Here is a 25,687-nt window from a genome sequence, read left to right as displayed (position 1 = left end):
GGTGATTTGTCCACCTGCATGCATAGCAATAAGTTATTCTGAAATACATTCTTAGACAAAGTTCTCCTGTAGTTAGATTACAATTCTTTCCCTCAAGAATTTAGCCACATGATCAACTTTTTTGGATACTGAGAAACACTAGCTGTCACTGTCACTTACATGATCACAGCATACATCCCCCCTCACATATTTGCTCATATATTACTCAGACTGGCATAACACTGCTGAGATGAGTCAACTTTGCGTCCCATGCAGTAGTGACTTGTGGGCCCTGACAACTGCACAGGCCCATATGGATGTCCTTGTGTCCCACTCCACCTCAGCACCTTCAATGCAGCCATCAATGCTCTTCCTCCCCGGCATAGACAATCAGCTCTCCTCACTCTTGCTTCTAAGCCCCATGTTGCCTCCTCTCAATATCAATGACGTTTCCATGTACTGCTGGCTCCTGGATTCTGTTAAAAAATTCCAACATGGGAATTTTCCATGTAGAACCTTTCCATGGTTCTACTTATTCTACTTGGGCCCAATATCTTTAACCCAGGTGTGAGACACAGTGTTCTCTTCATAACTAGAAGAGACCACCAAGTGAAAGGAACATATGTAGGTTTAGACAACTCAGTAGACTTCAGCATAACCCGAGTTTATTCTTCTTTTCAAGGAGAATCTCTGATTCAAACTCAGTAGCTTTGGTTAAGATGTTTAAAATCCAGAAGGAATATGAAGACCCCAATAATGGACATTATAAATTATACACACCCAAAGGATGGCGGAAAAGACTGGTCAGGTTTGAAAGGAAGAAAATGTCTTGCTTTTATGTATCTACTGATGCAAGAAATTCAGAGTTATAGGAAAAAACAAGGCTGTGCTGCACAATTTACAAGTTTAACTATTTTCTAATCAATGTAATAGCTCCACATCCTTATTTCATCTCTAAGGATCACATTACAGGACAGCAGTGCTGATAAATTGCCACATAAAGATTATCAGTGAATCACAGAATCAGAGCAATTCCCAAAGTTCCTGCTCTGGATAATAAAGACATGTGCCAAATGAGTGTTGTGCAAATGACTGTAAATTTCTGGAACTAACCTTTTAATGTAAAGGTCTTGTCTCAGATAAAGAAATAAAAAGAAAAGAGACATTTATCCTCAATGAGATCAGTGGTGTGCTCCACCCACAAGAAAGAAATGTGCTGATTCTCTTCTGTGGCTACAATACAGTCTGTTGCCTGACCTAAGTCTGCTGAGACTCAAATTTGTGTAGACCTACTGAGGTGAGGCAGCTGTACAGTTGTGTTTAACCTTGTCCAGAAGCTGATGATTTGCATGTGGCAGCAGCACAGCCCACTGCCCTCAGGACTTCTTCATAGGCTGCTCATAGTCGGTGTAGCAGTCTGTCCTAGTCAGCACACAGCATGGATGTGAGGATCCCTGCTCAGCTCCTGGGGCTCCTGCTGCTCTGGCTCCCAGGTAAGGATAAAGAATATTGGGCATTAAAAGTCCTCAGTGTGATCCATGATGTTTTACTCTTCAGGAGAGCTTTCTTATAATTCGGGTAATAATGTGGATATTTGTTTCATGTTTCCCCTGCCAGATGTGAGGTGTGGCATCCAGATGACCCAGTCCCCATCCACCTTGTCTGCATCTGTAGGAGGCACAGCCACCATCACTTGCAGAGCCAGTGGAAACATTTATAGCAATTTAGCCTGGTACCAGCAGAAACTAGGGAAAGCCCCTAAACTCCTGATCTATGGTAGTAGTACTGTGGCATCTGGCGTTCCATCCAGGTTCAGTGGCAGTGGATCTGGGACAGATTATTCTCTCACTATCAGCAGCCTGCAGCCTGAAGATGTTGCCACTTATTACTGTCAACAGTATAGCAACTTACCTCCCACAGTGATATAAGCCATGACACAAACCTCCCAGGGTAACAGAAGTGAGAGTCTGGGCTGCCCCAGCTGCTCCTCCCAGTGCCTCCACCTGCTGACAGAGCTGCTCATATATAGACAATATAGACTCGAAGAGTGTGAATTGTGTCAACAGTTGAGATTCATAAGACAACAACACAAGTAATAGATATTTTAAGCAACAATGGTTTTGTGTTATAGTTATTGTCAGTCCTGGGGCTTGAGTTCTTTGGCTCAAGGTTAGCACTCCAACATACTGATCCACAGTTCCATTTCTGATGTTCTGGTGGTTAATTGGAGCTAAGAGTCTCACAAAGTTTCCTGCCCAGGCGAGCTTTGCACTACGATCATGAGATGTCAGTTTCCAGAATAGCTAGTGTTACATGTATGAGCTACCATCAGGAACTGTTTATAATACAAAGAAGAGATTCATTGCTTCAGATTTTAGTTGTTACTTCTCTTCTATTTATTGTATTAGAATATTTTAGCAGTGTCTAATAATAAGATTCTGGGATTCTCCATATACATCTATTATGTACATCGATCATATCCTTCTATTTTGCCCTGTGCTCACCCTCCTGCCTCCTAACCTGGAGCCCTTTTCAGGCCCACATAATTACTCTTCTATTTTAATTGTTTTAAGTTTGTTTGAATGAGAAAGACCATACATAATGGCCTTTTGTTTTGCCTGTTTTAACAGAATGTCCTTCAGTTCCATTCATTTTGCTGCAGATTACAGGATTTCATGTTCCTTTACATATGTTGTGTACATGTATCCATATCCATATATATTTATATATATATATATATATATATAAACACATATACACAGACATACATACACATATGCACCAGTTCATCACTACTTTCTAATCGATTCTAGGACAATTGATCGATTTCAAATTTTCTCTAGTGATAACAGTATCACAATAAATCTATATATGCAGAAATTCCTTTATAAATATCACTTTTGTATTTTGGCTTTATTTCCTTCAGATGTTGCCCTGGGAGTGAGGTAGCCAAATCATCTTGTATATCTCTTTTTAGGTAGTTTAGTAACTTCCTTACTGTCCTCCATACTGACTATGCTAACTTGCATTCCTACGAACTGAGTTTGCCTAGTGTTGAAAGGGAGTTTAAAGGGAGATGGGAATGAACTGAGTTTGCCTAGTGTTGAAAGGGAGTTTAAAGGGAGATGGGAACGATGTCTGGTCTCCCCATCTGCTCAACCTTCTCTATTGGATCACATCACTCCACTTTTTTCTGTTCTGTTCTAATTTATCCACAGGCAACAAAGTAACAGTGTATTAAATCATGTAGTTAAACATTTACAGATCTGGACTTAAAGGAAGATCTGGGGAACCTAGATTGTGGAGATTTAGTAAGGAAAAACATGGGTCCCATATGTAATCTGTCAGCATTCATGTTTTTTTATACATTTTTAATTGTAAAAATACTGTTCAGAGGAGTTATAGTTACATGTGTAAGGTAATGAGTACATTTCCTATTGAGCATTGATGCCTCCTCCTCTATTTTTCCCCTACCATCCCTTCCTTCCCCAAGTACAACTAGCCCCCTCACCCCTTTCCACCCCTCAACCCACCCTCACCCCGCGCCGAAGTTGTAAAGTTCATTTCCAACATAGTGTTTTTTATATCTCATTGTTACAATGGGTCAACCTGTATCCCTATTTAAACATTTTGTTTTTCCCTTCTCCTCCCCAAATTAGAAAAATGTATATACAAGATGCAGGACAAGGAAATAAAATACAGTGAAACAGGGGTTATACCATGAGGAGGAACATACCAAAGAAACAAACAAAATCACATAGTACATTATACATACATTATAAACAATAGCAAGAAAGAAAAAAAACATTTCACTTAATATCATCTTATATGGTCATAAGTACATAGCTTTTGACCTTTTCTGCTTTACCTAAACTTATAGTAGTTTTTGCAAATAAGAAGATTATTATTTTCTTTAACGTCGATAAATGAAATACTCCTTTGGATTCACTATTATAATTTAGTCCTGGAATTACACTTGAGACTTCTGAAGGAGAGCCACCAAGTGGGTTTAGGATTCCCCATCATCTGAATTGAGATAAGTCACTTTTGTTTGTAAAGAATAGGTTTGCAATGTATTCTGTGGTCATGTATTTCTCCTGATGTTTCACAAAATGTGAATTTGTATGTGGGAAAATATGCATTGAATCTATGTCCAAGATCAAATTGGTGGTTTGGGATAACACAATGGATGACTCCTCAAGAAATACAAATGTGATATAGTCCATTCAAGAAAGGCTGCAGGCCAAGAGCCTTGGTCTCTGGTATCTGTACTGTTGCAGAGTTGTAATACTTCTGAGTTACAGGAAAATCCTTCTTCCCTAGAGAGTCTCCTGAAACTGAAGCCACAGGTGTTGGGGACGCTTCTGCAGGCTTAATGAGCAGTGGCCTTGTTGGATGTGATTCTTGAAGCTTTGCTGGAATCTATTCCATAACACTTCCTAAGATTGTGTAATTTGAATTCCAGAATGTGCACTTGTCTGCCTGTTATTCATATTTACAACTATCAGCCATTCCATACAAGAGCAAGGGAAGCCAGTTTACTCCAAGAACAGCACCTAAACATTTTGTTGCTAATCAACATACTATCTAGTGGACCTGCCAGAAGAAGCCAATGTGGGCAGTTTTGCAGGCTTTCAAATCTGAAGTCAAACAAGAATAGAGGAGCAATTGAGCTCTCTTTCTCTGCAGTAGAGTTGGCCCCACTGTGGACCTGGGGAATGGACTACTGCTGTGATCTGTCCTATGAACAGGATAGATCCAAAGAAGAAACAAACAGAGTCTATGAAATTTAGGCTTGAACTCTTTAGTTTGAAACTTTTGTTGCCACACGGTAATGATGATGAAAATAATTGAAACCTTGTAAATTATATTTTTATTATTTTAAGTATTTGCATAAGAAGGTATCATTCTCCAAATCAGTTTATTAGTTCAATACATCGTGTCAGCCCCTCCATCATACTCCCCCATTCCTCCAAAGGAAATTTGATACTTGAATTGTCCACTCTGTCAGAATGACTGAAGGAGCACTATGTGAGTGGTCTAATTTCTGGGAGCAATGAAATATATTAAAGAGTGATACTACTTTTTCTGGGTTTCCAAGTTCTTTCTGGTTGACCAGATGCTCTTTTATTGTTGTGACATGATAAGGTTCCAATTGAAATAGAAGATAGGGACTTGAATGAAGACACTGTTTTTCATACGGTCCTTTGTGATCCATCAGGTGTCAGGATTTTCTGGCATTCTTACATTCCTAGTGGAGCTTTTTATCTCTGTCTTCTCTCTTCCTATGTTTCTAAACTCAGTGATGTGATATTGATTTGAATCTGACTTGGGAATCATTGTTTTGCAATAGATCATGACTAGTCCAGGGTTTTAGGTTTATCCTAATTCTGGTTCCATCTTGCTTGGCTGCAAGAAGTGAAAATTAATTTCTCTTTGACAAATATGTTTATCATTACTGGTAAGAACTTCCAGGTTGCTGAATAAGGCCACACTCTAAGGACAGAATATGGAGGTCCCTAAACCAAGAGCAAGACTTAGGCAATTATTAGGTAGGCATTAAGGAAGATATGGCTTTTTAAGGGTCATATCCTTGAGGAAACATTATTATCTTGGATATTTGTAGAAAAGTGATTTGTCTTACAAAGGAAGAATAATTTCAGGATATGGTTCAGGAATATTATTTGTATTGTAAAATATTTGAAATATTTTTACCCTTACAGATGGGTTGTAAGTGTAGTAAAAAATGTATTTTCTTCTCATTCATTTCAGAATATGCTCACATAGTTTTACACCCTAAAAATTTCTTAAAAAGAGGGTATTACCTAATCTGACCCAATAAAATGATGGTATCCTAAATCATGTCCTATGGACTGCAAGACCATTTTGACTTTGACAATTGTAACAGCATTTGTGACAAAAGGACCCACTTACAGGTTGCCTTAACTGGCCTAGATCTCAGTCTGCTTTTAATTCAGAACAGTTTTGCGGTCCTTCCTTGAAAAATCATGATCTGGCTCTTTTACACATTACATACCCATCACTTCTTAGAGTCATGTGGTTTCTATCACTACACAATTACAACTTTGAATGTTCATTAGAAACATTTTTATATGTTCATATAGTATTTCTACCATATTTACCTACTTTATCTCTGTTTTTTTCTCTCTCTGTCCTATGAGTACCCATACACAGAGAGGACCTACTTTACCATTCCATCATTATTTTTTTTTCCCAATTTTTAATGTTTCAGCAGCTGTACAAAAGAATTGCCATTTTAAAAGCAGGTTATGAATACAATCATCTTGATCAATGTCATCCCTTAAAACATTCTCACTATCCATCCCTACCCACTTTTTGTGCGCTCTTTATAATCTGGGTGCGGGTGCTGTCCCTGTACTCTTCAGATCAAGATGATTGCTCTACTGCTTGAGCCACAGTGCCACTTCCAGTTTCTAGTGGTTTGTTGTAGGTAATAGTCTCACAGACTTTCCTGCCCAGGCTGGCTTTGAACTGAGATCCACAGATCTCAGCCTCCTGAGTAGCTATGATTGCAGGAGTGAGCCACCAGCACCTGGCTTTGCATTAAATTCTTATCTGCATTCTCCTTTTCTCAGCTTCATTCTTCTTCCCCTTTGCCCTTGGATCCCACTCCATTCCATTCAAGTGCCTGCCCTGTACTGTTTTTTTGGCTAAATTTGACTTCACCATTCTAAGGAATTATACTATTTGAGTGCTCCCTGGAATCTACCATATTCCAATGAATACATTTGTATATATTTGTACACCAACTAACCTATTTACTAGTAAATTTATAAGCTAAATCTGGCTTCCATATATAAGGGAAAACAGGCATCCTTTGTCTCATTCATTTTTCTTTAAATCTGCACTATAAGGTTTTCTAATGCATCTCAACCAGGGCAAGCAAAAGGCCATGTGCTTCTGAGGTCACGTGAGCCCTGTCAGGTTCACTGGTTTCCAGCTAACTATGATTATGGAAGCACCATGCCTCACTCTTCCCTAAATGTCATATTTCACTGGACACATGTGCTCTTCATGGAGATCTCAATACTGTAAAATGAGGATCTCCACAGATGATTTCAAATTTCAAAAGGCAACACTGGGAGGAAAGGAGGGAAGATGTGATACTGTTCAAAAGGAAATGTACTATTTACCTGACTCATGTAACTGTAAATCCTCCATATGTCACCTTTCCAATAAAATGCAAATAGAGGCAGGAAAAAAATAGTATTATTTTAATGTTTTTCCTCAGCAGCCAGGGCAAAAATTTAGCAAACCTCACACTTGTAAGCCTTTAACTATGATTATATGGAAAGCATAGGTAAGAGTACTGTGTTCTGTGAGCACCCTCAGAACATAGCGTGAGATTCTCCCTCAAAAATGTGCTAGAGTCAAAGTGCTGGAATGTGGTCATTTACCCAGATTGTTTGAATTCCTGAATACAAACTTCAGTCCCAAAAAAGAAAGACAATAGCATCAAAATTGGTACTGATGATGGTCAATATGCTTTAAGTAGCTGTATGTGTGCCCACACACGTTACATCATATTTATTCTTTTTGGAGAATTACATGTTATTTCATAAATAAGAATGCTGTTTGTAACTAATGTTTATAGAAAAAAATTGAGACCAGAAATGTGAAGGTGTCCAATGATGCTAATCAGTATCAGCTGATTTTGAACTGTTACTCACAAGTGCCTCTGAGACTACTCACTGTGCACAGAGTACTTTCTGACACTGTCCAGTCAGACAATGATTGCCCAAATTCTGATTATCACTTTCAGGCTGGTAGTCTGATTACACTATTAATCACACTGCCTCCATCTTCATCCTTAATCACTCTCCTCCCTGCTCTTTCTGCAACTCAGGATCATATCATATCCCAGATAAGCTTCTCTCAGACCAGAATAGAGGATTTATTGTCAGAGAGTCTTGAAGGAACCAGGGATTCCTGATTTTCATAATGCAGGATTCAGTTCCAGGGTCTTAAATTGTACTTGGAAAAAGAAAAAAGATAACAGGAATATTGTTATTTTGTGTGTAATGTCAGTCCTGGGGCTTGAACTCAGGGCTTGAGCAGTGTCCCTAAGTTTTTTGTTCTTAGCTAACACTCTACCATTTGATCCACAGCTCCACTTTCATTTTTTTTTTTTTTTGGTGCTTAATTGAATATAAGAGTCTTACAGCCTGTCTTGCCTAAACGATCTTTAAATTGTGATTTTCAGATCTCAGCCTAAGTAGCTAGGATTACAGGTGTGAGGTACCCATGCCAGGCTAGTTACTGGTTTTAATGCCTATAAGAATGAGACAAAGCCACCTTGTTAAAGGTGTTAGAACATCTTCAGTCTGTACTTAACAAGTGCTGTTTGAGTTCTTATAGGGAAATTATTTCAAGAAGAAATTTTTTTTTTAAGGTTAATTTTTTTTATTTATTTTATTTTATTTGTGAACGTACTATACAGAGGGGTTACAATTACATGGGCAGGATAATGCATACATTTTCAAGAAGAAATGTTAAAAGTACAACACAAAGTAGATTTTCCCTGAACCATCTGAAGCAAATTGAAGAAGTAAGAAACATACTCTCTTGTGTATATCTATTTATTTGCAACAAATAAGAAATCAGCATTCGTATCCCAGGAAGATACAAGTCTAATATACAAGTCTAATTCTTTAATATACCAGTCTAATTCTTTCTTAGGCTCATGTCAAATACTGACAATTATCCCCCATTGTCTTTTGTCACGTAATAGTTCAGTCTAGGTCAGATTTTCTTAGATCTGCCTTTCCTCCTCTTCCCTGGAAATCTCCCAAAGCCTCTTCAGTCCCCTGATCTTATCAGTCTTGAGGATCACAATCACTTATATTCCTGAATGTCCTTTGGTGTGAATTTGTGCACTTTCCATCAAGGTTAGACTCAAGAATCCATGCTTAGAGGATTGTACAGCAGTACTTCTGAGTTCTTCCCAGGATATCCACTTGAAAGTTGCTGTTGTCACTCAGTTCCATTACTGATGATCTTCACTTCAATTCTATTCAAAGGTAATGGTTGTTTGATTTTTCTTAGCTGCATTGTTATTTTTTCTTGGAAATTAAGTGTGCTCTGTGGAAAATACTTGATGGCTTATAACCATCACATTCCTTGTTGAAATATGGATCCAAGTTTCTACAGCGGAATGTAAAATTATCTTTGTTACTTGATAGGGAAAACACCACAAAGTTGGTCAATGGACATAAAATACAGTTGGCTTCTCATCACATTTGACAATTTCCTCATTTTTCATTATTAAAATATTTTATGGAATATATATATATATTAATTGAGAAAATACTGTAAGGAGGGGTTACAATTACTTGGGCAAGGTAATGAGTGTATTTCTTATTAAGCATTGTTGCCTCCTCCTTTGTTTCCCCTTCCCATCCCTTCCCATATTCCCCAACATCCCCCTCTTCCCTCCCACCCCAAACTGGCCATAGTTGTAAAGATCGTTTTTTGAAATAATATCTTATACATTTCATTGTTGCAATGGGTCCAACTCTATCCCTATTTAAATTATTTGTTTTTTCCCTTCTCCTCCACAAATTATACCAACCTCAAACACAGCGAAAGCAGGTGTTATACCGTGGGGGAGGGACATACAAAGCAACAAAAAAATCATCTTATAAATATGTTAGAAACAGTCAAAAGAAAGAAAAAAAAAAACATTTGAATCCTGATCTTGGGGTTCATTTCACCTAACATCAAATTATCTGATCGTTTCTGCTTGTCTCAGACATATACTAGTTATTGCAATTTTATTTATTTATTTTTGCCAGTCCCAGGACTTGAATTCAGGGCCTAGGCACTCTGCCTGAGCTTCTTTTGCTCAAGACTAGCACTCTACTACGTGAGTCACAGCACCACTTCCAGCTTTTTCTGTTTATCTGTTACTGAGAAATCAAACCTGGGGCTTCATGCATGCCAAGTGAACTATCACTAAGCCACATTCCCAGGCCTCATTAGAATTTGTATCATAAAAAGGATGTTGAACTTTGTCAAAAGCTTTTCTGGATAAGTTAAAGTAATCATGCTATTTTTTAAACTTTGATTCTGTTTAAGTCCTGTATTGTGTTTGATTTCTATATGGTGAGAATTTCTTTTTTTCAGCATAGAAACCAATATGCTTGATCATGTTTTATGATCTTTTAATGTGAAGCTGAATTTGATTTGCAAATATTTTATTGAGAATTATTGTGCCTAAGTTCATCAAAAAAATTGGTCTATAATTCTTTTTTGTTGTTGGAATTCTCTTTTGGGAATGAGTGTAATACTTGTTCCATAAAATCAGTTGAGTAATATCCCTTTCTATTTATCTAAAAACTATGAGGGTTATAGGTGTTAAGTTATTTTATAGTAATAAAATTTCACAATAAAAACAATTAAAAATAAAATGACCAAACTTAAACTTTTCAATAAATATCTAGAAACTAAATAAGAATGACTCACTACTTAATGAAAAAGCATCTTTATTTAAGAAAACTGTAAAACATGCCTGGAAAGGGTTGAAGAATTAGGGCCCAGGCAAAGAGGAGGAATCACGAAGGCATGTCCCTTTCTAGGGAACACATAAGATCTCTCTTGCCTTTCTTTTTATTATTCATTTATTTATTTTAATTGTGAAAATACTGTACAGAGGGGTTACAATTACATGGGCAAGATAATGAGTACATTTCTTATCAAGCATTGTAGCCTCCTCCTTTATTTCCCCTTCCCATCCCTTCCCATACTCCCCTTGCCCTTCCACCCAATCCTCCTACCGCCCTTTTCCTTTCTTTTTATAATATGTATTTTTATTGTGAAGGTACTGTACATAGGGGTTACAATTACATGAGCAAGGTAATGAGTCCATTTCCTCTTTTGTTTTCCCTTACCATCCCTTTTCTCTCCAACTCCTTCCTCTCTAACCCTCCCCCCAGCAAAGTTGTAAAGTTCGTTTTCAACATAGTGTCATGTACATCTTATTGTTACAATGGGCATCCTGTATCCTTATTTCAGCATTTTGTCATTTCCCTTCCCCTCCTCAAATTAGAAATAGGTATATACTAGATACAGGACACCAGAATCAAATACAGTGAAAACAGGGGTTATACTGTGGGGGAAGAGACATACAATGCAACAAAACTATCACCTTATAAATATGTTAGAAACAATAGCAAGAAAGAAAAAAACCACTTGTGTCCTTATCTAGTGAAGTAAGCTGGGCCCAAAGAAACATAGATCCCATTGAAGTACCTGATTTTGGATGCCCCTCACAGACCACCAGGCTCTTTGCAAACAGCAGAGTCATTTATTGCAAGCTCAAGCTTGGTCCTCCATGCACTCAGTAACTGGTGACGGTAAGAGGCCCCGAGCACAAAATTAGCACAGCTTTTATAGTATCAAACAAGTTTAGGGGGTTTCCATACAAGCAAGTTCACAAGCTCAGGGGGTTTAAGTCCACCCTGACCATACTCCCCTTTTTCTGATGGAACACTTAGGCAACTGTTCTGTTACTTAAGGATGTGCAGGGTTGGTGGCAACCTGGGTTTTTCCCGAGAATTTTCTCTTTGGGGGTTACTTTGAGGGCAGCACAGCTCTTTGGGGGTTACTCTGAGGGCAGCACAGCTCAGGGGGTTTGATCTTCAAATGGAGTTACTATAGCTCTTCACCATGGTTTCCCTTATTTGCAATAACTAGTATATGTCTGAGACAAGCTGAAAAGATCAGATAAGATGATGGTAGGCAAAATGAACCCCTCCTGTAATTTAAGAAGTCTCCAACAGTTATACCCTGTATCTGCTCAAAGTCCTAATTTGGGGATTTAAACTATCCCCCACATATTACAACCCACTTAGATGACTGCCACATTCTTGCCCAGTTATGAAGCAGACAGACATTTAGAAAGGCATGATTACAATTTACTTTTCCATGACTTCCTGACTCTGATCAATTTTTTTTGGGGGGGGGAGATCCAGTAATGAGGCCTGAACTCTGGGCCTGGTGCTGTCCCTCAGCTCTTCAGTTCAAGGCTAGCACTCTACCACTTGAACCATAGCACCACTTCCGGCTTTTTTCTTTTTTCTTATGTGGAGCTGAGGAATCGAACCCAGGGCCTCATGCATGCAAGGCAAGCACTCTACCACTGAGCCACCTTCCCAGCCCCTCAATTTTTGAAGGGCCAAACAGAATCTGATACGATCTCTGCCATTCGAGCAGTGGCTTGTAACTGCCTCTGGATGATTCATCATTGCCAGGGTCCCAGGAGTGTCTTTCTCCATGCTGGGATACATACACCTTGGCATTTTCCTTAATCACTGAACTTGAGCTGGAGAGATGAGGGATAGTGCTCAAGCCCTGAGTTCAAGGCAAGCACTCTGCCACTTTGAGCCCCAAAGCAACTCTTCTGCTGACCAATTAGAGATAACCTCAAAGGGACCTTTCTCTGCCCAGGCTGGCTTTGAACCACAGTTCTCAGATAACAAATCTAAACAAAAGGCCACGTTTACTCCAATTGAAAGCAACAAAGATGGTCATTACAAATAGTTTTTTAAGGCATGATCTACCTAGAACTTATTAGGGGCTGAAATTTATATCTGACAAAATTGTAAGAATCCTCACTCCTTTTTGTGGGTCTGCTGGGAACTGTTACAAAAAAAAAAAAAAAAAAAAAAAACGTATAAGAGCAAACTGACATAGCAATTAAGCAATTATTTTGTAATCCTAATTTTTCCTTTTTGTACTTTGAGACAAATGTTAAGAACAATTTTACTTTCAAACTTTATAACCAGGGAATTCATCTCCAATTATTTTTTGCCAGTCCTTGGTCTTTAACTCAGGGCATAGGCATTGTCCTTGAGCTTCTTTTAGTCAAGGCTAGCACTGTATTTGAGCCCCAGCACTGCTTCATCTTTTTTCTGATTACGTGGTAGTGAGGAATTGAACTCGGGGTTTGATGCATGCTAGGCAAGCACTCTACCACTAAGCCACCTTCACAGCCCAGACACCTTCCCAGCCCATCCAATCCTAATTTATATTTGAAGTTCAAAGGGTTTTTTTTTGTTGTTGTTATTGTGAAAATACCATACAGAGGGGTTACAATTACATGGGCAAGGTGATGAGTACATTTGTTGTCTCCTCCTTTCTTTCCCCTTACAATACTTTCCCATTTCCCCCACCACCTTCCTACCCCCCCAACCCCCACCCCCTCCGTGGGGGTGGGACATACAAAGCAACAAAGAAAAAATCTTATAAGGGGCTGGGAAGGTTGCTCAGTGGTAGAGTGCTTGCCTTGCATGCCTGAGGCCCTGAGTTCAATTCCTCAGCACCACATAAGTAAAAAGAAAATAGCCAGAAGTGGCACTGTGGCTCAAGTGGTAGAGTGCTAGCTTTGAGCTGAAGAGCTGAGGGACAGCGCCCAGGCCCAGAGTTCAGGCCCATGACCGGACCCTCCCCCCCCAAAAAAAGAAAGAATCTTATAAATATGTTAGAAACAATAGCAAGAAATAAAAACTATTTGAGTCCTTATCTTGGGGTTCATTTCACCTAACATCAACGTATCTGACGGTTTTTGCTTTTCTCAGACATATACTAGTTATTGAAAATAAAGGAAAACATGGGACCTATGTTTCTTTAGGCCTGGCTTACTTCACTTAATATAATTATTTTCCAAGTTTTTCCATTTCCTAACAAATGGGCAATGTCATTCTTTCTGATAGAGTCATAGAATTTCATTGTGCATATATACCACAATTTCTTTATCTATTCATCTACTGAAGGCATCTGGGTTGGTTCCATATCTTCGATATGGTAAATAATGCTGCAATAAACATAGTTGTGCTGTTAGCTTTACTATGGCCTTGTTGTGATCATTCAAGTAAATGCCAAAGTGGAATTGCTGGGTCACAGGGGAGATCTAAGTGGAGTCTCTCTATGAGAAACCCACTTTAAAAACTTGAAAAAGGAATCAAAACAGAAATTACAAAGTGGAAAAAACCTCCCATGCTCCTAGATTGGAAGGATCAACATCGTGAAAATGGCAATACTTCCCAAGGCTATCTACAAATTCAATGTGATACCTATCAATATTCCAACCTCATTCAAGGAAATTGAAGAGGCAATCCAAAAATTCATATGGAACAATAAAAGACCCCGAATAGCAAAAGTGTTCCTTAACACAAAGAACAATGCTGGAGGAATATCAATACCAAATTTCAAACTCTACTACAAAGCCTTAGTAATCAAAACAGCTTGGTACTGGCACAAGAACAGACCTCAAGACCAATGGTATAGAATTGAAAACCCAGAAATGAACCTACAGACCTATAGCCATCTAATATTCCATAAGGGAGCTAAAAAATAGAATGGAAGAAAGACAGCCTCTTCAGTAAATGGTGCTGGCAAAATTGGTTAACTAATTGTAGAAAACTCAAGCTAGATCCTTACATATCACTCTGCACCAGAATCAACTCCAAACGGATCAAAGACCTCAGATCAACAGAAAGCCCATGGATTGGGAGATCTTCACTAGCCACACAACACACAAGGGTCTCATATCTAAAATGTACCTGGAACTCAAAAAATTAAATCCCCAAAAACAAACTTCAAAGAAATAACTGCCCAAGAAATAAGTGGGCTAAAGACTTACTAATTGTAATTTTTTAAGCCTTTTACTAATCTCTGCTTTAACATTTTATACTTCAGTTTTCATTTGCATTTTGAAAAATCCTTTGAAATCTTGAGGCTAGGTACCACTCATTGCCTCTTGGCTGCTCATTTTAAAATAGATATACATTACAAACTTTTGAACTCAAATGGCCTTTTTTTTGTTAATGCAAGAATTAATCACCAGCACTGTACCAAGAAGCTAGACTTAACACCTATATGCCTTTTTTTTGGGGGGGTAATCTGGTCGTGGGCCTGAACTCTGGGCCTGGGTGCAGTCCCTCAGCTCTTCAGCTCAAGGCTAGCAGTCTACACTTGAGCCACAATGCCTCTTCCGGCTTTTTATTTTCTGCTTATGTGGTGCTGAGGAATCGAACCCAGGGCCTCATGCATGCAAGGCAAGTGCTCTACCACTGAGCCACCTTCCCAGCCCATCTATATTCCTTTTAAAAAACATATTCAATTGCAGAATATCATTGAAAGCAAATCACAGTGATAAACTTTCTAAGGCTTTTTCAATGTTAATACATCTAAGTAGCAGTTTTAGGAATACCAATCAGATCGTGACATCACTCATTTTTACTATTATGTTTCCAGTGTCTATCTGCAAGAGAAAGGGACAGGACAAAGATAGGCCGCAGGGACCCTTCTAAGGAATGGGCATGCACCCAACTCTTCTGGGTTAGTTGAACTGCCTTTGTGCCAGCTTGCCCTCTTCCACCATGCTTGGTCTCCCCCAGGGCCTGTCCCACCCTGCATGACTGCCTGAGCTGCACTTCTACCTCTAAAAGTAGGTCTTCTATTAGAGTCTAAGGTTTTCCATTTTTTTATCTCTTGGTTGTTGAATGAAACAGTTTTAGACAGACAGAACAGGTAAAATCTTTGACAGTGTTAAATAAACCTTTATATTTAAATTTCTATTAGTATCCCCAAGTTTTAACAAGTTTTAGGCCATGCCTTTTTGTTGAGTCAGATAACTTGATTACAGTGTAAACCGCCTTTGCATTTTAAAATACTGAATTTTAAAACACAGATTTTGATTTGTAAATTAAAGAATTCTTAGAAAGTTTAACTAAACTTCCTGTTTAAAACAATACAATAATTCTTTAAAATACTTGGCATCCAAATCTGATGACTTTCCTTAGAGTTTAAACTCTTTTTTTTACAACATGCTGATTTTCATCTTGAACATGTTCCAACATACTCACAAACCTTAAAGTGCACAAAAATGAACATCAGTCTTACATTTTCCAGAATCTTTATCTAAAGATTTAAGATTTGTTAAACAGAGTACCTTTGCTGAGCTTCATTTACCCAGGGCTTGCTTGTTTAGCAAGGCATTTTACCAATTGGCCTTGTGAATACCTTCAGCTGGAGGAAGGCTAGGTAGGAGTCACCTGAAACTGAACTGGCCTATCTTTTATCCATTTTTTTTTTTTTTAGACAAGAGCATTTTACAATTTTAACTGTTCGGACCAGCCAAATGTCCAAACTAGGCTCAAACTGTCTATGCCCTCACTTCAGGCTGCCTCTGCAGAAAAATGCAACCTGAAGCTTGAAAGGTCTTGCAACCTTCCATGCCCACCTCTTGACTGCTGCAACACGGACAAAACAGAGAAGGTCTATGAGCAGGCCCAGACAGAGCTGGAACTTTTATTCCCCCAGAGATGCCCAAATGAACAAAAATAACAGATTCTAATAACTTGAATAATTGTCTGGAGTTTTTTCAGAAAATGGTGAGCTCTGGCGTTTAGGGGACCTGATTTCGGTGACTGAGACCCCCAAAATAACTCTCTGAACCTAGAAGAGAGGGGTTTAGAGGAGCTCTCCTGCAGCTAGTTTACATTAAGGGAGGGCCAATCTACCTGGCAGAGAGTACAGAGATGACCTTGGGCAACTATACTTATAGGCTCTGGCTTTTTCCTGAAAATAAGAAAAGGGATCTAAAAGCATTTCCAAAAGTGATGGATAAAGAAGGTTGGTACATTTCTGTAAAAAGAAAGCAATCAGTGATCTCAGAATTAGCTTAAAAAAAGTTGTATCTTACTTTTCCTTTTTGGGCCAAATAAGCTTTCCCCTTGGAATTTGATCAGCACCAGAGTGGAGACCCAAGTTTGAGGAGATTCTCTACCTCATCCCAATATTTCTCCAACATCTGGGGTTGGGGTTGGAGACATAGGTTTGACAGGAAATTCTCCATCTCATCCCTTTCTCCAATGCCTGTGGTTCTCAGACATTTAGACAGAAATGTCAAGTAAAACAGACACAGACCATTGGCCACACAAACCAAATGGTCAGACAGACCTAAGCAACAGCACCAGAAGTCACGTCCAACTGACACAGAACAAATAAGATAACCCAAGTGAGGCCAGACTCCAGGTTAAGAATGCTAATCTGCCTCCACTGGGGAGAGAGGCATCCCAATCTCCTCTGGGGCTGGGAGTTCTGCTGTGCCCTGCCTCCCCTCTGCCCCTTCCACTACACCTAGCCAGGCTTTTCAACTTACCTCTAGAGGCTTTTGCATTCTAAGTTCCTGCTAAGAACTTCTCTCCACAGCCATCCCCTAGGGAGTGGCCCTTATGGACACCAGTCCAAAGTCCCGGAACTCAAGGCCTGGTATCCCGAATCTCACTGGGGCCTACATCTATTATATCCCGGATCCAAAAGAGACTCCATGAAACCCAGTTAAAGGAGTTAGGAACTTTATTTCCACCACATGGGACCACTTCCTACCACCAGGAAAGTAGGACAATAGCCTTGAGCTCAGAGTAGGATGCATTTTTTTATAGAGCTAGGTTACATGGAGTTATATAGACAAGCCATGCAAGGCAGGTTTGGCATATTTTCCATTGGGTACAGTTATATGATCTTTAAATTTGTTTTTTTATGGTAATATCATATGTAATAATTTGTAATAGGCCACTCATAGTGGGACTACTTAGCACTGGTCTTTAATTAGTGGGCTTAAGGCCTTGTTACCGAGGAAGCAAACAAAGTTACAGAAGCAAAACATGGCAGAAACATAGCCTTGACTCACAGGAGCATAGGCAAAACATAATCTTGACTCGGTCAGCATGATCAATACTATCAAAGCTATTGACATTATTCTAGAAATTATTTTTATTATAAGCTCCTAACACAGCAATTTAACGCAGCTGGTGATAAGCCTCAGGTTGTCAAAAGCCTTTTGCAAAGTTGCCAGTTTGGTAAACGAGTGACGGAGCGATGTTCTTTTGCATTTTATCAAGGAGGGGAAGGGACAAAAGCTGACTACTGGTCAGCCTTTGTCTGGGGTTTTTCTTTACCAGGAGGTTTTTGCCCTTTATCAATAATTTTGTTTTCTGATTTCACAGTTTTGTACCCATGGCTATTCTTTTACCAGGGAAAAGGGGAGAGAGTAAATTTCTAACAGCAGGAGGGACTGAGGCCAGACAACAGGAAGAAATTTCTGCCAGTGAACAGTAACTTGGATATTACAGAAAACTGAAGATCTGGTGTTTTAATGCATTAAGCTGTTCATTGCAATCAAGTTATCTGATTTATCAAAAATGTAAAGGATTATTGCATTATTTTGAAGAGGAACTATAGTTAATTTTCAAGTTTTTGCTAACACCAAAACTTGATGACTTTTCTTGGGAGTTTAAAACAACTCATTTATGTTTTTACATGATGATGACAGGCAGAAACTTACTGGTAGAACAAACTCCAGAGTTCATTTCAGGGGTTCCACAGAGCAAGGGCACCTGGGGCTGAGGAATGTCTCTCAGAGGCCTTCCATTAGGTGCGCCCATGTGGCCTGTCCCCTGACACAGGAGTCAGGTCGTGACAGGGGACGTCCTGTTCAGGCAAGAATAGGATCTCACTGGGGCCTCCAGATGAAGTGGACTGAGCCCTGGACAAAATCACAGAGGCTGACCAGTATATTAAAAGATAGTTTATTCAATTGACCAGCCAGGGATAACTCTGTAGACTTTTCTTCCAAATAAACCTGTGCTAGTGTTTAAGCTACCTATTTGCCAATCTTCTGTGGCTTTTAGGGGCTTAACAGCTTTGTATCTTCTTTTGCTCGTTCTCATTCCTCCAGTGTTAAGATACTGACTGAATACTTGAAGCTTATGGCACAAATGCAGTACAAAGAGCAGTGTTACTCTAATAATAATCCCCAAACCCAAACATGTGTTAATATAGAACCTATTAGAAACTCAAAAATTCTCAGCAGCCCCAGCCCCATTGAATCTGAAGCTACATTTCAAACTCCCAATTAATTTATATGCACATTACTGTTCATAAAGTAATGCTATAGGCTGGATCTTAAGTGTCCACCTAATGCATGTGTTTTAAAGACTCAGCCCTTAGCTTCTTGGAGATGGTGCAAATGAGAATGTAAGACCTAGTAGGATGTCTTCTGGTTATTTAGGGTGTGTCATGGGAGGTCTTCTGGTTATGTAGGGTGTGTCCTTGAAGTGAAAAATAGGACCCCAGATTTTTCTTGACCATGAAGTGAACACCATACACCCATCATGTCATTCCTCCACATAGGAGGCCTTAACACAGTAGGTCTGCCCAATTATAGATTGGAACCACAAAATTTTTGAGCCAAAATAAGCCTTTCTCAAGTGACTATCAAGTATTTGTAATAGCAACACAAAATTAACTCAGCCTAATTGTAGAGAAGTCCCCAAAATGTTTTCAAAATCTTGTATTCATGATATCACTGCTAAAGACAGATTACTTCCTGGTGTGTATGTATAACTTAAGTAGTTTCTCACCATGCCTCAATGGACCACCTTGAGCCTATACCTACTTTGCAGATTGCTGACTAGCACACTGAGTGAACATAGCATTTGACTACTTGCTCTGCCGCTGCTCAGCTTTATTCCAGGAAAGACTGCAGAGCAAAAAGCAGATTGCAGAGGGACAAGCAGATAAACTGATAACCAGAACCAAAGCTCCAATAAAATGAAAACTACCCTTGCTCACTAACAGGCAGGCTCACCACCAATGCGTGCCTACGTTTTCAGAATAAGTAATGGGAGATGCTTATGATTCAATGGTTAAACAGAAATAATAAACTCTTCAGATTTGAAAGCAGCCTCCTCATGGAAAAGAATGAAAACAGAAAAGTTTAAAGATAGGCATATCCGAGTTAACTTAATGCTTCTTCCATTCAAAGACTTTTTAATCTTGTTAGCACAGTCTTTAGTCTATTTTCTGTAAGTATTTTTGCTTACAATAACTTATGCCCAAGATATAAAAGGCTAACAAGAACCCACAGACTGGAGCAATAACCGGCCAGATGGGGAACAGGAAAGGTGAAAGTGATGGAGATGAAGATGATTGAAGTATGTTCCATAAAGGTGCCCATAAAAAGGGGAAGAGGGTTCAAATTCTGTTAAAAGTACACCGTGTATACATGGAAGTAACAGTAAAATCCCTTTGTATAATTAATACACAGTTTTAAATTGTGCTTTTCGAAATCTATCCCAAATAAGGAGTTTAAGTTCATCAGAGCAGTTGTTGGAAATATCTTGATGTTTTGTCCTATGTGACACCTGATATCCCAACTCGAAAAGAACCCAGCAAGGCATAATTTACTTCTGCAGAACAATCTGTTACTGACAGGAAGCCAAGCAAACATGCTGAGCAGGCAGTCCACCATGTCTCTCACTCATTAGAACTTTGGGATCATAATCTTTCTTGCTCAGATAAACTTTCAAACTAGATAAAACCAGGATATCTGGTCAAAGTTTGTCAGAAAAGTAGTCTTAGGTTCTTGTAAGATAGCATCTATCCTTTAAAAGGCAGTGCTTATGTCAAGCACTTTGGTAGAAAAGATTCTAACTCCTACAGTCCTGCCTTGTTTTATCTTTTTTCAAACCTAGTCAGCTTTAACAGACTTTCCCATTCAGCAGTATCCAAAGGGAGAATATTTAAGGAATGGGTCTTTGTTAGCCCTCATTCTTACAGCCACCAACAGAGGCATTGCTATGAAAACAAGTACTAGAGGCAAATTTGGACAGCACCGTTCCTTTGTCTTCCAAATTATTGATTAACAAGCTAGTAAATGGTTCACCTTTTGCCAGCCTTCAATCTATGTAAGGCCTTTGTGCAGTACTAGTTTCTAATCACCACAGATATAATTCCCTTTCCAGCCTATATACCTAGAACTAGTCTTTCAATGTTATCCTACTAGTGGCACTTAGTTGTTCTGTTATTACCTTGATGGTGTCTAGTATAATTACCAAGGCTCTGCTGATAATAAATCTAATCCAATCAACTAATGGATCTAACCCAATCTACATTTTATAGGTATTACCAGTTTAAAGCTAGAAATCAAATAGCAGGTTTTGATTAGGAACTCTTTGGGAGACCCCAATAACATCTACACAAATATGACAGTTGGAAGACTCTCTGGGGATGAATCTCACTCCTTACTTGATGTTAGCATTTTCTCAAGCTGGCCATTCTCAAATATCTTGAGTAAAATGGATGTATGTTGAACCAAATTGCAGTTTCCAACCCAGTTGTCCAGTAAGGGCTCCAATACTGGTCCTCTGCAATACCAGACACCTTTCTAGCACTTAAATAAAGTTGCTTTTGGATTGTATTTTTTCCTTTGATGATCCAACTTTGCTCATTAATAGTTGACAGGTTTGAGCTGACTGATTAAGTAGTGGGCCTGGCTCAACTGAGGTCATGTGGTACCCACCTCTTCAATTACCCTGGAAGATCCAGGGTATAAACAGAGTTATCTTTATAATAGTAAATGTACTCATTATCTTGCTCATGTAACTGTAACCCCCCTGAACATCATTTTTGCAATAAAAAACAGAAAAAAATACAGAAAAAAATGAAGGTTATGACATATCCAGGCTGACCTTTTTCTCGCATTCTAAGTTCAGACATTCATGCTTGATAAGGTCTGACAACAGCCCTCCCATTAAAAATTTGGTTAGTTTTACACAATTGCTTAGATGTTAAATCAACCTTTGCCCCACCCCATTTTCCTCACCCAAAGCTGTTTGAAACTTTTTTTTTGTCCGTAATGGGGCCTGAATTCCGGACCTGGACACTGCCCCTCAGCTCTTCAGCTCAAGGTTAGTGCTCTACCACTTGAGCCACAACACCACTTATGGCTTTTTTCTGCTTGTGTGGTGCTGAGGAATTGAACCCAAGGCCTCATGCATGCAAGGCAAGCACTCTACCATTGAGCTACCTTCAAAGCCCTTGAAACAATCTTGACTGTTTATTATAGAACTATTCCAAAAACATGTACTCATCATTCCCATGTTTCCTCTACTTGCTAGTTTTTCCTTTTATAAAACTTTCAAACTTAAATAACATTCTTTTAAATATCCAGGAAAAAGTAATCCTATATGAAGTTTTTTTTTAATCTAATAGCAATAATAACTTGTTAGACCTGGAACATTGTAAATAACCAAATTTCAAGAATCTTTTGCCATTAAGTCAGTTAATTACTGAATGCCTGTAACAGATCCTTCTGAAGATATTTACACAGAGACAGGGATATACAAGATTTGAGAAGCCCACATTAAATGTAGTGCTCAAAAATAAAAATCAGCCTTAAAACATGTTTTCATATCTTTCCCCACATTCTCCCTAAAAGACAACAATATAAAGAATGTCTGAGGGAGCCTTCTTAGCTCCAATTTTCTTGGGCTTCCTAGGTTTATAATTCTCAAAGTACAGAGACATGCTAAAATGGAAGTTTTTTTTTTTGTTGTTTTTTTTTTTTTGGTGCACTCTGCACTTCAGACTGCTTTTTTTTTTTATTGTGAAAATACCATACTGAGGGGTTGCAATTACATGGGCAAGGTAATGAGTACATTTCTTATCAAGCATTGTTGCTTCCTCCTTTGTTTCCTCTTCCCAATCCCTTCCCATCTCCCTCCCCCCCCCAAATAGTTGTAAAGTTCGTTTTTCGACATAACGACTTGTACATCTCATTGTTGCAATGGGTACACCTGTATCCCTATTTAAACGACTTGTTTTTGCCCTTCCCCTCCACAAAGTATACCAACATCAAATACAGTGTAAGCAGGGGTTATACCGTGGCGGAGGAACATACAAAGCAAAGAAATGATCTTATAAATATGTCAGAAACAATCGCAAGAAAGAAAAAACATTTGAATACTTATCTTGGGGTTCATTTCACCTCTTATTCACCCCTTTTCTTAACTCCCTTACTAGAGATTTTTCTCAGAGATCACTCCATCTTCAACAATTCATTCTTCCCCAGCTGGACAAATGAAGTTGCAGATTAAGACTCTTAATCACAAAGAATTTAAGAGTCTGAATCTAAGACAATTCTCACACACAGCCCATGCAAACACACAACTACCAAAGAAGTATTCATAGTTTCATTTTTTTCTACCGAGGCCAATGCATGAGGTTGCTTGCTTCTCAGGGTGCCTGTTTGGACCCCTTCCTGATGTTGCAGATTAATTTTACATCTCAGGTCCATTGTCAGCTACAAAGGATTGCAGGTTTAGCCCATGAACTAGACTGCCACAAAGGATGGCAGGGTGTCTCTCCTCTTGATGGACTCCTAGGATCCCTCATGAATAGTATGGAAGATTTGTGTTGGAAATACCGGGGATATTAAGGTATCCTGAGAACACCAACTCAGAATGCCTTTTGCAGGAGTAAACTTTACCTTGCTGTCTGTTGCATGCCCAAGTTTAATAAGCACACTGGATGGGCAGCCCACCACTGGCTCCCCAGAATTTGAACTTTGGGATCATCTTTCATGATAGCTCTAACTTTTGACCCCTTGCAAACTAGTCAAAAGCGTTAATAATCCACCCCCAGAACATCTGGCCATGTTAAAAGAAAAATAACCAACTTTTACCCAGCTGGTGTTCTACCACTAGAGCCATGCCTCCAACCCCTAGCACTTCTCTAAAATAGCATTGGTAAGGTTGTGACTACCTTTACAAGGGCAGTGCTTAAATCAGTCAAGCACTTCAAGACTTAACTTCTACAATTCTCCCATCTTATTTTACTTTTTCTTCCAACCTAAAGCACTGACTTTCCTATTCAGCAGTATCCAAAGGATTTTTTGATTAAAGAGTGTTTGGTTAAGGCAGATTCAGTCACTGAACAAAACCTCTTATACAAGAGATAAAGCACCCATGCACACATTGCTCTGAAGACAATTACTAAAGAGGTAAATATTGACACCATGACTCATTTTTAAAATGCTTGTTCCTTCATCAAGCTAGTAAAAGGATCTGCCACCACACAGACACACAAACATTTTTTAAACGGACTGAAGGCTGGTCCTGGATTTGATCTCATCTCTTTTTTTGCTCAAGGCTACCACTTTAACCACAACTCCAGTAGTTAATCTTTTCGCAGGTTAGTTGCACAGTCTCATCTTACCTGCCTGGGTTGACTTTAAACACAGATCCTCAAACTCAGCCACTTGAGCATCTAGGATTATACTCAGCTTCATCTGAGTTTTTAGGTAACTTGTTTGCCAGTATTCAATCTTTGTAAGTCTTTCTGTAGCATTGACCTCCAACCACCACACAGATTCCCTTTCAAGTATTATACTTAGAGCTAATTTCTCCCATTCAATCCTTCCAGTGGCTCCTAGTTTTTCCCCCCTTGGCGGCATTTATCTGTTGAAAGCCCAGAGGAAGACAGTAAAGGCATGAAGATTCCAAGAAGATGGAGGCAGACCCCAATGTTAGGATATAGCCCTCACTGTCTTGGCCCAAGATAATGGCTAAAATGCCAGTAATCACTTTCAATTTCCAGAAAGTGAGGTGAAGGAACAGAAAGAAGGAAATAAAGAAATACAGAACATGTGCGGACTGTCTTTTAAGACAATATTCTAGAAGCTATCAGGTAACATTTTTCTCTGTATTGTTATCTAAATATTATCACTGTTGGGAAATGTTATCATTATTTTGCTTAGCCTGTAGTTCAGTAAAATGGACAGGTGTCTCTATTGATTCAGAAAGAAAGGGTGGATATTATGGTAGGCACCTGAGATGTTTTGCTATGTATATAAGGGCTATAGACTTCACCTGTAATGTTTTACTGTTTTGTAAGCAGAATAGATCCTGCATTTTGTGTGCAACTAGAAATTACTTGGAAGCTTAAGAAAAAGAGGAAACATATCTCAGATGCTACATATGCTATTATATTTTTAAAATGTGTACGATAACATCCAAATTACAGCAAATTGACTATGTATTTTGTGCAAAAGGGTTAATATCCCTGAGCCTTCTCTCATTACATTAAAAATCAGCTTCACACACTTAAGTGAGATATAGTTTTGAACACAGGTTTATTACTTACTGGCAATTTAAATTGTTTTCCCAACCTGTGGTTGTTTTTTTTTCTTTTCTTTTTTTCAGTAATTGTGGTCAAATGCAAACAATTCAAAAGTTATCATCTTTTTTACACTTTGTATTAGCATTACTTAGTTATATAAGTGGATTTCATTTTGATATATCCACATAGGCATACAATGTACCCTGATTATATTTCCCCCTTCATCATTCTTCTTCTCCTCTCCCAGGTTTTCTTATCTTAATCATTTTAAGAATACAACATAGTAGTAGTAAGTATATTTACAATATTGTACAAGTTCAATGTCCACACTCTTTTCATCCTCCAAGATTAAAATTCTATATTCATTAAAATAATTTTCCATTCTCCACTGCTTCAAGATCTCCATCAAGTACGATTTTGCTTCCTGTCTCTATCAATTTGACTGTTCTATGTAACTGATATAAGTAGAATTATGCAATATTTGATCTTTTTATAACTGGCTTTGAGGAGCCTGAGGCCTGAGTGACTCCATGTTGAGCTCTCTGTCATCTTCTGAAGTATGAATTATGTAGCTGACCATGAGCCTGGCCTGGGAATGAACAGAAGAAGCAATTCTTGGGCACTAGGAACATAAACAATCCTTGAGAAAATCGCAGGCAGGCAGGTACTAGAGGGCATGGTGACCCCCTGCAGTCAGGCC

General features: G+C 38.8%; 2 gene segments (V, D, J or C); both read left to right on the top strand.

Annotated features, from left to right (window-relative positions):
- Nucleotides 1–25,687, top strand: part of LOC122116814 — a 474,299-nt gene that overhangs the window by 169,359 nt on the left and 279,253 nt on the right.
- LOC122116707 lies at nt 1,418–1,907 on the top strand. The segment is given in 2 exon segments: nt 1,418–1,472; nt 1,597–1,907. Coding segments are annotated over 2 exon segments (366 nt in total).

Source organism: Dipodomys spectabilis, unplaced genomic scaffold (assembly GCF_019054845.1).
Source record: "Dipodomys spectabilis isolate Male_0828 unplaced genomic scaffold, ASM1905484v1 ptg000137l, whole genome shotgun sequence".
In the NCBI taxonomy this organism is placed as follows: Eukaryota; Metazoa; Chordata; class Mammalia; order Rodentia; family Heteromyidae; genus Dipodomys; species Dipodomys spectabilis.
The sequence above is the reverse complement of the archived record's forward strand: the minus strand, read 5'-3'. Positions and strand labels throughout refer to the sequence as shown.